Here is a 17,234-nt window from a genome sequence, read left to right on the forward strand (position 1 = left end):
GGGGGTGTCAAGCAACCCAATCGTATTCGATCGGGTTGATATCTGTCAGCGGCCTCAGATCAGGCGGACAAGTTATGGAGCAGTGGTCTTTAGAAACACGGGGCATCAAGCTCCGTACTGAGCTTAATAAATTGACCCCAATGCCCAGAGTTGTACATTCTAGGCTTGGTTGTGTGTAGTTTTAATGTGGCAGCTGAAGTTTCCATGATACCTGCTTTCGAGTAACTGTTGATGGTCTTCAACTTGTGCAGGGACATAACTACCTCAGGGGTCTTCAGGCCCGACCTTTCAGGGGGACTGCTGCTGCTCAAGCAGAATAACATTTCAGAGCAGATCTATTATGGGACTGCAGTTTTTCTTATCACCATTAGAGGTCACTAAACTTGTGGTGACTGAAAAACAACCGGGAAAAGAAAAAGGAAGAAAGCTCTGCACAGAGAGCAAGCAGTTTGCTGGGGAAAGTGTTTTTCTTTGTGCTGTAGTGTCAGGGGTTTTTGCTAAGCTGTGCATCCACTCCCTCTTGTGCATGTGTTTTTTGTTTATAAATGTGTATGTGTATGTCCAATGTCTATGTGTGTGTATATGTGTGTGTATATATGTACTGCATGTGTGTTTGAGTGTAACTGTGCATGTGTGTGTATGTGCATGTGTGTGCATGGGTTTGTGTGTTTATGTGTATATGCGTGTGTATTTGTGTATATTATATGTGTGTGTGTATGTATATCATATATACTGATCAAATGTATGCAGCACCTAATAAACAAGGTATAATATGATTACTATAGTTTATTATTAAAAAATTAAATATCACAGTATATCACAAAATATATGTGTATTTATAAAATACAAATAACCTAAAGGCTCGCCGGAAACAAGGGGCATCTTATAGAGCTTGATAAATCGGCCACATTGTGTGTGTGTGTGTGTATATATATATATATATATAATCTAACTACCTGGTATGCACACTGCTATTGCAAAATTATTATTTTTTTCCTATCATGATTGCTGATGAGAATCCACCTTAAGTGAGCAAATTACTATAGAGATAATGGGGGCCTATCTATCAAGCTCCGAATGGAACTTGATGCCCCGTTTTTCTGGCGAGCCTGCAGGCTCGCCAGAAACAGTAGTTATGAAGCAGCGGTCACAAAGACCGCTGCTCCATAACCTGTCCACCTGCTCTGAGCAGGCGTACAGACATCGCCGGAATTCAACCCAATCGAGTACGATCGGGTTGATTGACACCTCCCTGCTGGTGGCCCATTGGCTGCGAGTCTGCAGGGGGCGGCGTTGCACCAGCAGCTCTTGTGAGCTGCTGGTGCAATGCTGAATACGGAGAGCGTATTGCTCTCCGCATTCAGCGAGGTCTTAAGGACCTGATCCACACTGTCGAATCAGGTCCGCAAGACCTTTGTTAAATAGGGGCCAATGTGTACATTCCAATAAATAATGTTATGTTTTCAATAAATGAATATTTTATGAATTGATTTTGAATTTAATGGTCCTTTAATACAATTTAAACAATCTTGTTATTATACATAATAATTAGTGGACATTGCTATATTAAAACTCCCACTTCCCACAAAAAAAATTACAATGAATGACGTTTATGACTCCATTTATTAAGCAGCGCATGCTACTTTGGAGGAAGTTAAGAAGTAGCGGTCGTAATGTGGTGGATTGAATTCATCCTGATCCAATAAATACATAAGTACAGTATCCCACAAAAGTGAGTACACCCCTCACATTTTTGTAAATATTTTATTATATCTTTTCATGTGACAACACTGAAGAAATGACACTTTGCTACAATGTAAAGTAGTGAGTGTACAGCCTGTATAACAGTGTAAATTTGCTGTCCCCTCAAAATAACTCAACACACAGCCATTAATGTCTAAACCGTTGTCAACAAAAGTGAGTACACCCCTAAGCGGAAATGTCCAAATTGGGTCCAATTAGCCATTTTCCCTCCCCGGTGTCATGTAACTCGTTAGTGTTACAAGGTCTCAGGTGTGAATGGGGAGCAGGTGTGTTAAATTTGGTGTTATCTCACACTCTCTCATACTGGTCACTGGAAGTTCAACATGGCACCTCATGGCAAAGAACTCTCTGAGGATCTGAAAAAAAAGAATTGTTTCTCTTCATAAAGATAGCCTAGGCTATAAGAAGATTGCCAAGACCCTGAAACTGAGCTGCAACATGATGGGCAATACCATACAGTAGTTTCACAGGACAGGTTCCACTCAGAACAGGCCTTGCTATGGTCGGCCAAAGAAGTTGAGTGCACGTGCTCAGCGTCATATCCAGAGGTTGTCTTTGGGAAATAGACTTATGAGTGCTGCCAGCATTGCTGCAGAGGTTGAAGGGGTGGGGGGTCAGCCTGTCAGTGCTCAGACCATACGTTGCACACTGCATCAAATTGGCCTGCATGGCTCTTGTACCAGAAGGAAGCCTCTTCTAAAGATGATGCACAAGAAAGCCCGCAAGCCCAGTTTGCTGAAGACAAGCAGACTAAGGACATGGATTACTGGAGCCATGTCCTGTGGTTCGATCAGACCAAGATAAACTTATTTGGTTCAGATGATGTCAAGGGTGTGTGGCGGCAACCAGGTGAGGAGTACAAAGACAAGTGTGTCTTGCCTACAGTCAAGCATGGTGGTGGGAGTGTCATGGTCTGGGCCTGCATGACTGCTGCCGGCACTGGGGAGCTACAGTTCATTGAGGGAACCATTAATGCCAACATGTACTGTGACATACTAAAGCAGAGCATGATCCCCCCCCTTCAAAGACTGGGACGCAGGGTAGTATTCCGACATGTTAATGACCCCAAACACATCTCCAAGATGACTACTGCCTTGCTAAAGAAGCTGGGGTAAAGCTAATGGACTGGTCAAGCATGTCTCCAGACCTAAACCCTATTGAGCATCTGTGGGGCATCCTCAAATGGAAGGTGGGGGAGTGCAAGGTCTCTAACATCCACCAGCTCTGTGATGTCATTTAGGAATGGAAGAGGACTCTAGAGGCAACCTGTGAAGCTCTGATGAACTCCATGCCCAAGAAGGTTAAGGCAGTGCTGGAAAATAATGGTGGACATTTCCACTTAGGGGTGTACTCACTTTTGTTGCCAACGGTTTAGACATTAATGGCTGTGTGTTGAGTTATTTTGAGGGGACAGCAAATTTACACTGTTATACAGGCTGTGCACTCACTACTTTACATTGTAGCAAAGTGTAATTTCTTCAGTGTTGTCACATGAAAAGATATAATAAAATATTTACAAAAATGTGAGGGATGTACTCACTTTTGTGGGATAATATATATATATTTGTAGACAAAGTGCACTCCAAGCTGGTCAATCAGCTGCCTTGGGTGCACAAACAATATGTATAGACGGATTGAAGAAAGTGCAATCCACAGGACTTACTTTTTGATCCACTTTATTGTGAACGTTTTCGAGCCTGACCGGCTCGTCCTCAGACAGACAAAACAACCTCAAAAACGTTCACAATAAAGTGGATCAACAAGTAAGTCCTGTGGAGTGCACTTTCTTCAATCCGTCTATATATATATATATATATATATATATATATATATATATATATATATATATATATATATATATATATATATATATATATATATATATATATATATATACTGTATATACATACATATATTTAATCATGTAGATGTATGTATATATATATACATACATCTACATGCCCTTTGCAGTTATTTGCAGACCTAGTCATATACCATATACATTTTAGCCCTTATAACTTTTTTTATAAAATGTATATAAATAATTTTTATCAGATAGTGTTTATATGAGTGTAACTGTAATTTTAAAAGTATTTGTGTTGTGTTTAGTGCAACTTTTTTAAACACACTACCCTTTACACAAGTTTCAATCGCTCTAACTCGATGAGGGTAAAATGCAATTGCGCATCGTGCGTTCGCATTTACTTTCAACTTGTGATATGTGCGCTATTTCCAACACATGCAAAAAGCCAATATCGCTCACGCGAAACAGTTAGCACGTCACTTGCAATCTAGCCCTTTGTGTTTAAAGGGAACATCAAATTCAAATTTTTTTTCTTTCATGTTTCAAACAGAGCATGCTTTCTAATTTTCTTCTGTTATCAAATGTGCTATGTTCTTTTGGTATCCTTTGTTGAAGGAGCAGCAATCTTCTACAGGGAGCTAATAACTGAACACATCGAGTGAGCAAATGACAAAGGCATATATGTGCAGCCACCAATCGGCAACTAGCTCCTAGTAGTGCATTGCGACTCCTGAGCCTGAGCAATGCTTTTTAACAAAGGATAATAAGTGAGCAAAGCAAATTAAATAATTGAAGCAAATTAGAAAGTTATTTAAAAATTCATGTTTTATATGAATAATGAAAAAAAAATTTAGGTTTCATGTCCCTCTGCTCTCCGCTGATGAGATTGTCCAAGAGGTCTGATCAGTACTATGAAGTGCAAATGTTATTTTGAGAGCTGTTTATCTAGCTATGCAGGGTTCTGGATGTTAGACACCTACATTACAATACAATATTTAAAAACGTGTGTGATTTATCTCTATGTCATTGCGTTTTTGATCATTTGTGAGAATTTTGTTGCAGATTAAGTGACTTTCTCCTTTTCTCTAAGCTCTACAATATGTATCCAGGTCTTATGGATCATTTACCTGGCCCACATAGGAACATCCACAAAAACTTTCAACTTATTACAGATGATATTGAGGAAAGCATTAAGTACCATGAGGAGACATTTGACCAAAACTGCCCTCGGGATTTCATCGACTGTTTCCTCATGATGATCCAGCAGGTGAGGACAAAACTTTCCCCAAATGCCCATCTCTCATACTTATGCTGTATTTAAATATTGTTCAGATAATGTACATTACACATATTGGGCTCTATTTATCAAGGTCTGTCGGACCTGATCCGACACTGCGGATCAGGTCTGACAGACCTCGCTGAATACGGCGAGCAATACGCTCGCCGTATTCAGCATTGCACCAGCAGCTCACAAGAGCTGCTGGTGCAACGCCGCCCCCTGCAGACTCGCGGCCAATAGGCCACCAACAGGGGGGTGTCAATCAGCCTGATCGTACTCGATCGGGTTGGTTTCTGGCGATGTGTGTCCTCCTGCTCAGAGCAGACGGACAGGTTATGGAGCAGCGGTCTTTGTGACCGCTGCTTCATAACTGCTGTTTCTGGTGAGTCTGAAGACTCGCCAGAAACAGGGGCCATCAAGCTCCATACGGAGCTTGTTAAATAGAGCCCATTGGCTAAGGCTATCAATAAAATCTGCAAAATATATTATCAAATAACTAGGCTCTGTCCATCCTTATTTGATTGTTTGTTTTTTTGTATTATTATTATTACTATTACTTTTTAAAGAGCCAACATATTACGCAGTGCTGTAACATTAAGCATACTGTTATGGAGTAAAATAATTGGGAGACATTTACATAAATCATAATGGTAGAGGGCCCTGCCATTGAGTCACTCTGAGCTGTAAACCATAAAATAATGAACAGGACAAGTAGACTTATGAGCTTACATTCTAAAGGAAGTACATGGGGGAGTTGAGGGAGAGAGAAAACATGAGTAGTAGAGACACAGTTGTACACAACCCGCAACAGATATGTTTTTAAGGAACACAAAGTTTTTTAAACTAGATGATCCTTTGTGATTTTGTTTCCATAATGGTGGGCAACCAGATGTAGACACCTTATCCACTGTGAATACATTGATGAAGCTAGTAGAGGGCAAGATTTATTTTGGGGGCTAGCTTTAGAATTATTTCTGTCAGAGGACCATTGTCTGGTATTTCAAGGCTGGACTGTCCTTATAGATGTGATCAGAATGATATATACTACAGGTAAGCTCTCTTCTGTTAAGGCCAAAGAGAGGTAAAAGAGGCTGCATCCTTGATGGATTCCATTCCATAGTGTTAGCTGCTGAGCTATTTTGGTCCTCATTTAATAGCTTCTGTTTTCTGGTATAAATGACCTGTAGGTCATTTATACCATAAAAGAGAAGCTATAGCATTCAAAGCAACTTCAGCTGTCAGTTTGGCTTCAGCTATATTAAATTTAGATGTCTAAGCATGAAAGCATTGAATTATTATTCGTACTTGTGGTGTAAAGTAGTACAGTAGTTAATCTGTTAATTGGAAACTACCAGGGCATGACTCCCCATTTTCTCTACACGTGCCCAAGAACTGGTAAACAAAGACATTAAAGATTTAACCAAAGAGGTAGTAGAAGACAAAGTTAAAAGAATATTGTCAGTAAATAAAGATATTTTGTATTCAGTCTGACCTATTTTAAGGCCCTGAATGGAAGAATTGTTTCTAATAATTACATGCCAGTAGCTCTATTGTTAAAACAAAAAGAAGAGGGGACAGTGGCCATCCTTGCCTAGTGCCATTTGATATTGGAAAACTAGATGAAACAGTACCGTTGACTCTTACCTTGATGCCTTCCTCCTGTTTGTGGGATTATATGTTATATTATTTGCAAGTAGGTGAAATCTGGTAACTCATCATAAAGATTTGCCTTAGGCTGCAGCATCGGATATTTTAGGAGGAGGTGAAATCTGGATATAGGTCATTAAAGGGATATGAAACCCAAGATATTTTACCTGAACATTTCCTTAGTAGCCACATCCCACTGTAAAGGGACTTTAAGCATCCAGTCAGGGTGCTAGTCATTGTATTTGAAATTGAGTGTGCATCTTGCATGTGTTGGTCCAGTCACTTTATATTTCTTCTCAGTTTAAAGTTTACTATGAAATATTTCAAGATTACGGTAAGATCCCATGAGGTCACAGAAAAACAAAGTGTGACATCAGCACTGATGAAGCTGATTGTTTTTTTGTCGGATTTCAGTAAAATTAGTAGCTCTAGATCAAAGAACACTTACTCTGGTAAACTAAAGGATTTTTTAGGCCTTCCTTTTTCAGAAAGATCTTTATGTGATATTTTTAACAGTTATTCTGTATAATTTTCAAGTGATTTAGCAATTAGGTATTTTGTCCCTTTAATTTTTTGATTTGTCTCTGGGGCCTTAAAAATGTGTAAATCTGCCTCAAACAGAAGCTACATCTGGATTTTATCATTCTGGTTCAACAACCTTTAGGTACAGTCACCAAATTGTTTACCAATAAAACTTACCTCTTTGGAGAGTTTATAAATGAGAGTTAAATATATACAGCAACTGGCTATCATGTTCTTAGATGTGAGTATTCTGGTGGGAGAATAAATTGCTGGCTTTTTTATTTTTAGGAATTAGTTCCAAAGATCAGTTGTAGAAAATAAGACTGTTTAGATAAAGCCAATTGATTAGTATACACATTTATTGTAGGAGTCTTAGAGTCAAACACACTGTATCCTGCAGGATTTTTATTGGTTAGTAGGTGTTCCCACTTCCTACCCAGTTTTAAGGGACTGACCAAGCTCTGCACAATCTCCACCCAGATATGACCACAGACCACAAGACAAGCTCACAGAAAGCCCATAACCCCGCCCTCTGCATGAGGCCCCACCTACTTATTGCCAGCGGGCCAATGTCTGAAATCTTTTAATCTCCCACATCCTAGCAGATTTTGGAAATTATAATATCCTTTAATAAATTAAGGTGCATTTAAGTATAAATAATTCATATTTTATGATTCAGGTGAAGTATACAGTTAAAAAAAATACAGTAAACTACTTTTATGATCAACTCAGCACTGGATGTTTCAACTAGAGCTACATGTAGCTTGTGTAACTTTTCCACACACATTGCTTTTATATAGTGCTCAACACACGTGCATGCTCCTGAGCCTGCAATGATTTATACTTAAACAAAGAACACCAAGAGAAAGGTAAATTTAATGAACGAAGTAAACTTGATTTTTTTTTTAAATTGTAAATTAAAGTTTAATTTTGACTTCCAGTTATAGTCACACTTATTAAAGACTAGAGTATGTTGTGTTTTTCAGGAAAAAGACATTTCTGATCCTGCTTTTTACAGGAACTCACTAATCATGACCGTACAAGATTTTCTCTTTGGTGGAACAGAGACAGTCAGTACAACTCTGAGATATGGGATCTTGATTCTTATGAAGTACCCAGAGGTAGCAGGTAAATCCATTGAATGTTTTTTCACTGAAATTATATGTGTGTATGTGTGTAAAATATTTTTTACAGAAATAATATATATATATGAGATGTGTTAATATATTTATGGACCCTTAGTAGTAGCTAGTGCCTCAGAAAGAGTGCATAAAAAAGACTGTGCATCATTTCAGAATTGATGTTAACTGGAAAGTCTCTTAAAACTGCATACTTTATCGGAATCGTGAAAGCTTAAAGGGACACTGAACCCCAATTTTTTTCTTTCGTGATTCAGATAGAGCATGCAATTTTAAGCAACTTTCTAATTTACTCCTATTATCAATGTTTCTTCGTTCTCTTGCTATCTTTATTTTAAAAAGAAGGCATCTAAGCTTTTTTTCTTGGTTCAGGACTCTGGACAGCAGTTTTTGATTGGTGGATGAATTTATCCACCAATCAGCAAGGACAACCTAGGTTGTTCACCAAAAATGGTCCGGCATCTAAACTTACATTCTTGCATTTCAAATAAAGATACCAAGAGAATAAAGAAAATTTGATAATAGGAGTAAATTAGAAAGTTGCCTAAAATGTCATGCTCTATCTGAATCACGAAAGAAAAAATTTGGGTTCAGTGTCCCTTTAAGTTTTACTTTAGTGTCATTTTACATCATGGCATTTCCTCTTTAAAACAAAATTCGCTATAGATGGAAAAACGTGTAGTCCTCAGTTCCAATCCATCATGACTCCCATCTAAAACAATGGTGAATATCCATTACTTTATAGAAACTAAACATTTAAACTTATATCTTCAATATTTAAACAATTAAAATAATTTTAACAATTATGTGTATAAATTATTCTCAGGTTAATCTTTGCATTGAATACATTATTATATCTAGCATTTATTTATTGTTTAATGTCAGGCTCGCCGGAAACAGAAGTTATGAAGCAGTGGTCTAAAGACCGCTGCACCATAACTTGTCCGCCTGCTCTGAGGCCGCGGACAGAAATCAACCCGATCGAATACAAGCGGCTCATTGGCCGCGAATCTGTAGGGGACAGTATTGCACCAGCAGTTTACAAGAACTGCTGGTGCAATGTTAAATGCCGACAGTGTATGCTGTCGGCATTTGTCGATGTGTAGCAGACATGATAGGCTACATCGTTTCATTTTCCGCTTGCACTATGATAAATATTATATACCCCTTTCTCACAGCCTGTGACAAAAGCAGTGCACACTCACAGATCAGTAATATTGGCCACTTGTTTACAGTTGTATCATTTGCTTGGAGTAAGTGTGCATGACACACCGTGTGAGCTTGCATTTTCTACACAGTTTTACAGTTACACAAAAAATATTTGGAAATGCACTCAACAATATATAGCAAAAAACAGGACTTTACCTGAGAGTTGCGAGATATCTTTTGCAGAAATTTAATGCGCTTGCTGGAAAAGAAAGGAAAAGGTCACTAGGGAAAGCAAAGCTAGCAGGGAGCATAATTTAAAAATTAAGGGCTAGATTAAAAGTAAAGCGCTAATTTATCGTGCACGATAAATAATCAGCCATTAGCGCTTACAAAATTAACCAGAGATCAGAGGCGCGATTACATATACGGCGCAGGTTTCGGCGCAAGCGTGAGAACCCGTGCCGCCCGTAATTTCACCTCGCACATTGGGGCATTACATATACTGCGCCGTTAGATGCTAAACTGGCGTAAGTAGGACAAATTCGCAATCCTCTGAAATGTGCGCAAATACACATTTTAGTCGTCGCAAGTAAATTACGCCAGTATTTTATCCACGGAAAGTGTCAAAAAAGAGTAGTTTTATGCAAATTAGGCTGACACTCGTAAAAATGAACTGCGATATCATATAAAAATGTGACACGTAATTATGCTATTCAAAATTCATATATAAACACATATATAAAGAGATGAAGGTAATACAATTATGATTTCCCATTGTTCTCTCCTCCAAGTATTGTTGATTGTTTTGAGAAGAAATTTAAAGTAAATAAGCAAGTATATGTCCACAATGTGATAAAGTACCTACAAGCTCAATCCATTTTATTATGTTGTGGCTTCAAACTATTTCAAATACACAAATAAACCTTAAAAAACCAATATCATAGTATACTGTCCCTTTAACCTTGAGATACTACTTAAATGTATGTGTTTGTTAAGGCTTCCAGGGAGTTACGTTGCTTTTTTAGTCAGTGCAAGGGTTCCTGCGCCTGCAATTTGTGGCGAGATAAGAATGGAGTAGATTCTCTGAATTCTGCGCGCGTAAGTCCTTACGCTGTATATTGGATACCAAATTGCGCGTCTGTTCTATGTTAGTCTATGGTTAAAAAAAATACGTTCGAAGGGTGAAATATACGCGTGTAACTTGTATGCTACGCCGTATATGTAATACCAAAATCGCGTAAAATCTGGCGTCGCCGGCTTTTGCGGGCGACGCTGCATATGTAATGGAGCCCCAGATCTTTAGTTAATTGTATAAATGTGTCCCAAATGCTCCTAAAATACAGTGCCGTGCCTTTTATTAAAAATTTAAAATATTAGCATTTTTATTTTTTTATAAAATAATTGCACTAGGCAGTATTTTTGGGTTAAAGTTGGAGGGAGTGGGGTGTTAGAAAAAAAAACAGCACTGAAAAGTGCCTTTACATTGCGGTCTATATGTTACCAGTAAATATGCTTATGTATATACATATATGTGTTAATATCTGTATATACACATATTACCACATAAATATATATGTATATAATCATATACATATATATTTAATATTACTGCCATCGCTGCATTACTTACCCCCTTTGCTGCGCTTAGGTTCTATGGAAGCATGCTCTTGTTCGCATTGCGTTCAACTTGTAATACCAGCACACATTATCGTTTGCTGGTATTAGTCAGTGGAGTGCTAATATTGCTTTTGCAAAAGCGATATTTAGTGCTCCACTTGTAATCTGGCCCTAAATATTGCAGCCAAAACTAATAAGATTACTCTGATTTCAGCATAGAGTATCTTACAATCCCCTCTATTTTCATATACATGTGATTTTTGTTGGAGTAATGAGTGTTTTTGGCATACTTTGACACAATCTCGCCACCTTTAAGTTTGCAAAAAAAAACTGCGAGATCTGCAGGGGAAAATTTTTACAAAATACCCCAGACCTAGAGAAGAAATTTCAGTTCAGCCCACTAGCAGAAACAGGAAAAATCATTCTACAATAAGGAAAATAATACACTTTGGGGGCGAGCGTAAACAGCATTATCACAATCTCGTATGCACAAGTAATTGCGCTTGCTAGTTTGCAATCGTATTACAAGTTGAAAGTCAAAAGTTTGCAGTCTGGCGAGAGGAGTAGGGTCATTCTCTCTATCAAGCACCGCTACAAGAATTGTAAAAGGGCGCTCAAGAAGAAGCTGGCCAAGGAGCGGGCAGCAGCTTCCAGGACTGGTGGCGAGCCAACGCAGGTCTTCACTCTTCACTTACTGTCGGTGGGAGGATATGCTGCGGGAGAACACCTGAGGTTTCACTCGTTGGTATCCCAGGAGTGATTGATACCGGCAAACATATCTGAAGTCGAATTAATGTGGAGTCTTATTCATGAGTTGTCAGCATCCAGGGTGGCACAAGAGCAACAGACCAGGATTTCAAACATGTACAATAACACAATAATTGAAGAATTATGACTCCTCCAAGCGGAGGTCAGAAAAGACACTCAGAAAAACATTGAGCGCTCTTACAGAAGCAGTTCTCTCTGGCCCTTCTGACGCCCCTGCATCACTACCTCTACCTTCTGCATCTCCTCCCCATCTGACTTTTCCATCTTCTACCCCTTACAGTACTCCTTCTCCGTTTCCTCCTCCACAATCTCCAAGGACATGACAATCTCCAAGGACAGGACATGACAGAGGAGGCCTGAACCCACTACAGTACCTCCCTGTCCTGGGAAGAGGGGAAGGAAGAGGAACTAATCCCCCCCCCCCCTTTTTTTTTCTTAATTTTTGAATGTGATGATGTGGTATTCTTACACCTGTGGCGCATACTCTACATTCAACAGGCTTATATAGGACAGGGACTATGTAGGCAGATTGTTTGCAGAGTATATTCTAAACAGTTGTTGTATAAAATACTTCATGCAGAAAGCTCCTTTATTTGTTTCAAGCGTTCGCCGCAAAGAGGTGACGTTTCCACCTCTTAGTGAATAGCGTGCGGGAAATCCAGTTCCACAGGGTGCCAAGCCAGATTTCCCACGGGGCTATTGGATAAGAGGCAAAAACGTCACCTCTCAAGCAAAACAGCATTCTACCGTGGGCTGCCTGAGCAGCTCAGTGCGGCGAACGCTTGAAACAAATCATGTAGGATTATTTTAAATAATATATTATTTTAGTTTTTTCTATTCTGCTTTCTCCAATCAAAAAAAAAAAAAAATAAACGTAAAATATTTTTTTAACAATGTAATTACAATTCATATCAACTTTATAGTTTATTTTTACACAGGATCACATTGCACATTTTATATAATATACTGTATTGTTTTCTTTTGACGTACGGCATTGTTTAATGCAGGTCAATTTTATTTTATTTTTTTAAATCACTTTAATGGTAAAATGTCACTTTAATTGCAAATATATTTTTGTTTTAATTTAGAATGAAACTTATTGTGCTAGCGTTTTTGTAAGGTAAAATGTAAAGGTCTATGCTATTTTTATTCATAAATATATCATTGAGAATTGTGCATCTTGCCAACTGCACTTTCAATATGTTTGCAAAGTAATGATCACCTATAAACTACACATTGGCGTACGCCATCTTGAAAACGTAATTTTTTGTGTGCACACACATAACAATGGTTTATGTGCATTACCTTTGTTGCTATAGAAATGTAAATTGCGCATCTTGTCAACTACACTTTCAATGCCTTAGCGGTTGAGATTGAGATTTGCATCCGCAAAAATATAATCTTGATGACATGTATACTCTTAGTAGTTTGATCTGTATCCATGAAAACAAAAATGATATCAATAAATAAGACGAGCAGATTTAAAGTTAATACTTATTGATGCACTGTGTAGGCTACACTGCATCAATGCGTTAAATCTGCTTGTCTTATTAATTTATATCATTTTTATTTTTAATGGCATATATTTTATAAAGCTTAACTGCAATCTAAAAATGCAAATGAAGAATTTACACAGTGCATATCCCACATATGTTTGTGCGCATGAAGATTATGCTCTAAATATGGCGTTTGCATTGTGCAGTATTTTAAAATACAATTGTAGCTTGTTTGGATATTTAAAGGGACAGTCTACACCAGAATTTTTATTGTTTTAAAAGATAGATAATCCCTTTATTACCCATTCCCCAGTTTTGCATAACCAACACAGTTATAATAATATACTTTTAACCTCTGTGATTATCTTGTATCTAAGCCTCTGCAAACTGCCCCTTTTTCAGTTCTTTTGAATGACTTGCAGTCTAGCCAATCAGTGCCTGCTCCCAGATAACTTCATGTGCATGAGCACAGTGTTATCTATATGAAATACGTGAACTAACACCCTCTAGTGGTGAAAAACTGTTACAATGCAATCTGAAATAGGTGGGGTTCAAGGTCTAAGAAATTAGCATATGAACCTCCTAGGTTAAGCTTTCAACTAAGAAAACCAAGAGAACAAAGCAAAATTGGTGATAAAAGTAAAGTGGAAAATTGTTTAAAATTACATGCTCTATCTGAATGATGAAAGTTTATTTTGGCCTAGACTGTCCCTTTAATGTTGAATTGCTCCTTTTATTTATCTTGGTCATTAAAAGTTTAGTTTTCAATATGCGTAACAATCGCAATAATAAGAATGCAGGATTGAGAAAAATATTTTTTTTCTTTGTTTTTTATATTGTTGAAAGCATTGTATAATCGGATCTCAAAAAGAAATGGTAAATAGACCCTTATTAAAATTTACCTTTGTGTGGTTATAGTGACCTTAAACACTTCCTTCTTAGATCATTATTTAATTAAAGCATGGATTTTCACTCCACTTTAAATTTAATGATATTATGTAATCTGAATCAGTCTCTTGATATCCTTTGATGAAAAAAAATATCTAGATAGGCGTATTAGCCGATGCTTGTTGGATTACATAGATGTCTTGCGTGATAGGCTCATCCATGTGCATTGCTATTTCCAACACAAAACAATTTTTTAAAAGGCAAAATATTAGAATGTTGTTTAATATTGAACTTGATATCTGAATCAGGTATGAAAAATATCAGTTTGCATGACCATTTTAAAATATTGGGTGACCTGATATATGTTCTGATTTTAACATGATATTGTATCTATTTCCATTTTAAAATATATATAGGAAAACATTTTAAAATACGCCAGTGAGCTTGTCACTCTTAAAAAAAAAGCCTGGTCATAGTGATCTCAGAATATTGACATTTCAATCATACATAACATAGCTCAGACACTTTAATTATGTGATTTTACTTTGAAACATAGGTGCCATGCTTATAATTTTTAATGACATATTTGGTTTAATGTTTTAAACTAATATAAGCAAACCATAAATGTGAAATGTAATAACATTAAATCATCATTATACAAATATTATACACTGTTGTTTTAATCAACCGTTGATGACACATGAAGGATATATGCATTTGAAATAAAATCTTCCTAGTATAAACCTTTTTCATTATTAAATAATTGCAGACACAAGTTTTAAATTTTAAATGTGGAGAGAGTCCATTGTAAAACAAGCACTAGAAAATAAAGATGATGTATACAGCGCTAGGAAGATACATATATAAAGCCACAGAAGAGGGTATTCCTCCCAATAAACCCCTCAGTATTAGTCTAAGAAGAGAATGAGACTGGATGTGTGGATGAGACACACCAGGCAATTTTCTGTAGCGCTAAAAAGCTGAATATATGTATAGTATCAGGCTATATTAAGATTTAAATTCAAGAATATATGCTACAATACATATGCTAAAATTCCTATGCTTAAATTAATATGGCATACAATTCAGAATGCTTAAAACAATACGATCACCATTTAAAAAATACAAATATGAAGTTCATAAAAAGTCCAAGTAGGGGAACAGATTTAGAGACAGTGGGGCCTATTTATGATTGTGCGAGCGGACATGATCTGATATAGGATTTGAGCAGCTCTCATTCTATTGGCTATTCCAATCAGCCAATAGGATTTGAGCTCTCATTCTATTGGCTGATTGGAACAGCCAATAGGATGACAGCTGCTCAAATCCTATTGGCTGATTGGAACAGCCAATAGGATTTTAGCAGCTCCAATCCTATTGGCTGATTGAAATCTTTCAGCCAATAGGAATGCAAGGGATGCCATCTTGGATGGCGTCCCTTGCATTGAAATTCCAGTTTACGGCGGCAACCGTATGAAGAGGATGCTCCAAGCCAGATGTCTTCAGGATGGATCCCCTCCGTACCGGATGGATGAAGATAGCAGATGCCGTCTGGATGAAGACTTTTTTACTGCCTGGATGAAGACTTCTCCGGCTGGATGAAGATGGAAGAGGCCGTCTAGATGAAGACTTCTTGCCGCCTGGATGAGGACTTCTCCAGCTGGATGGATTATTCAAGCGGGACTTCAAGAACTGTAAGTGGATCTTTTAAGGTTTTTTTTGGGTGGGTTTTATTTTTAGATTGGGTTTTTTAAGGGTTTTTTGGGTGGGTTTTATTTTTAGATTAGGGTCTGGGCATGTAAAAGAGCGAAATGCCCTTTTAAGGGCAATGCCCATACAAATGCTCTTTTCAGGGCAATGGGGAGCTTAGGTTATTTTAGAAAGGTTTTTTATTTGGGGTTTGGTTGGTTGGGTAGTGGGTTTAACTGTTGGGGGGGTGTTTGTCTTTTTTTGCAATGTAAAAGATGTTATCTTTGGGGCAATGCCCCACAAAAGGCCCTTTTAAGGGCCATTGGTAGTTTATTGTAGGCTAGAGTTTTTTTTATCTTGGGGGGGGGGGCTTTTTATTTTGATAGGGCTATTAGATTAGGCGTAATTCTTTTTTATTTTTGATAATTTGGTTTTTTATTTTTCGTAATTTAGTGTTTGTTTGTTTTTGTAACTTAGTGGGTTTTTTTCTGTAATTTAGTTTTTTTAATAAAGTTTAATAGTGTATTTAAATAATTTGAGTAGGGTTAGGTTTCTTTAATATGTAATTTAGTTTATTTAATTGGTATTTTAATTTAATTGCAGTATAACAGTTAGGGTAGGTTAATTATTAGTTTAAAATAGTTTATTTTAATTCTACAGGTAAGTTTTAATTTATATTAAGATAGGGATGTTGTAATTGTGATTTAATGTTAGGGGGTTGTTAGGTTTAAGGGTTAATAGCTTAATTTAGTTTTTGGCGATGTGAGTGGCTGACGGTTTAGTGGTTAATAGGTTTAGTTAGTGGTAGTGATGTGGGAGGCCAGATGTTTAGGGGTTAATACGTTTATTTAGTGGCGGAGGTGGTGGGGAGCGGCGGGATAGGGGTTAATAACTTTAATTATGTTGCGGCAGGGTCGGGAGCAGCGGGATAGGGGTTAATACATTTTATTTAGGTTGCAGCAATGTTGGGGTGGCAGATTAGGTGTGATTAGACTCGGGGTTTATGTTAGGGTGTTAGGTGTAAACGTTACTTGTTTTCTACCATAGAAATCAATGGGTTATATTTATTTGTCTTGCAGCATCAAACATAAGCTTTCGCTGCTTTCAGACTCCCATTGATTTCTATGGCATCCGTGGCCTCCAGGGTGGCGGATTGAAAACCTGGTACGCTTTGTCCGAATAGCCTTGAGCGTACCTGTTAAAAGTTTGATAACTGGGAAAAAGTGTCAGATAGAGCCGAATGTGTATTCAGAACATCTGTAATGACGTAAGCATCGATCTGGATTGAGACCGACAGATCGTATGTTACGTCACAAATTTCAACTTTTACCGGTCTTGAGGCTTTGATAATTAGGTTGGATCAATCTGGCGTATTTGCGGTTGACACGTTGATACATAGGCCTCAAAGTCAGAGCATATAGTTAGAAACCAAAGTGACTAGTCAGACGAGCCGGGGTCAGGAATAAGAAGAT

The 17,234-nt window shown here is 37.6% G+C and overlaps 1 protein-coding gene across 1 annotated transcript in view; it reads left to right on the forward strand.

The window, feature by feature from the left end:
* Positions 1–17,234, forward strand: part of LOC128666937 (cytochrome P450 2F2) — a 122,877-nt gene that overhangs the window by 66,834 nt on the left and 38,809 nt on the right. Inside the window, exons 6-7 of the mRNA XM_053721759.1 lie at positions 4,659–4,835; positions 8,003–8,144. Coding sequence (XP_053577734.1) covers positions 4,659–4,835; positions 8,003–8,144 — 319 coding nt within the window. The remainder of the gene's footprint in view (positions 1–4,658; positions 4,836–8,002; positions 8,145–17,234) is intronic.

The sequence above is a fragment of the Bombina bombina genome, chromosome 7 (assembly GCF_027579735.1).
Source record: "Bombina bombina isolate aBomBom1 chromosome 7, aBomBom1.pri, whole genome shotgun sequence".
Lineage (NCBI taxonomy): Eukaryota > Metazoa > Chordata > Amphibia > Anura > Bombinatoridae > Bombina > Bombina bombina.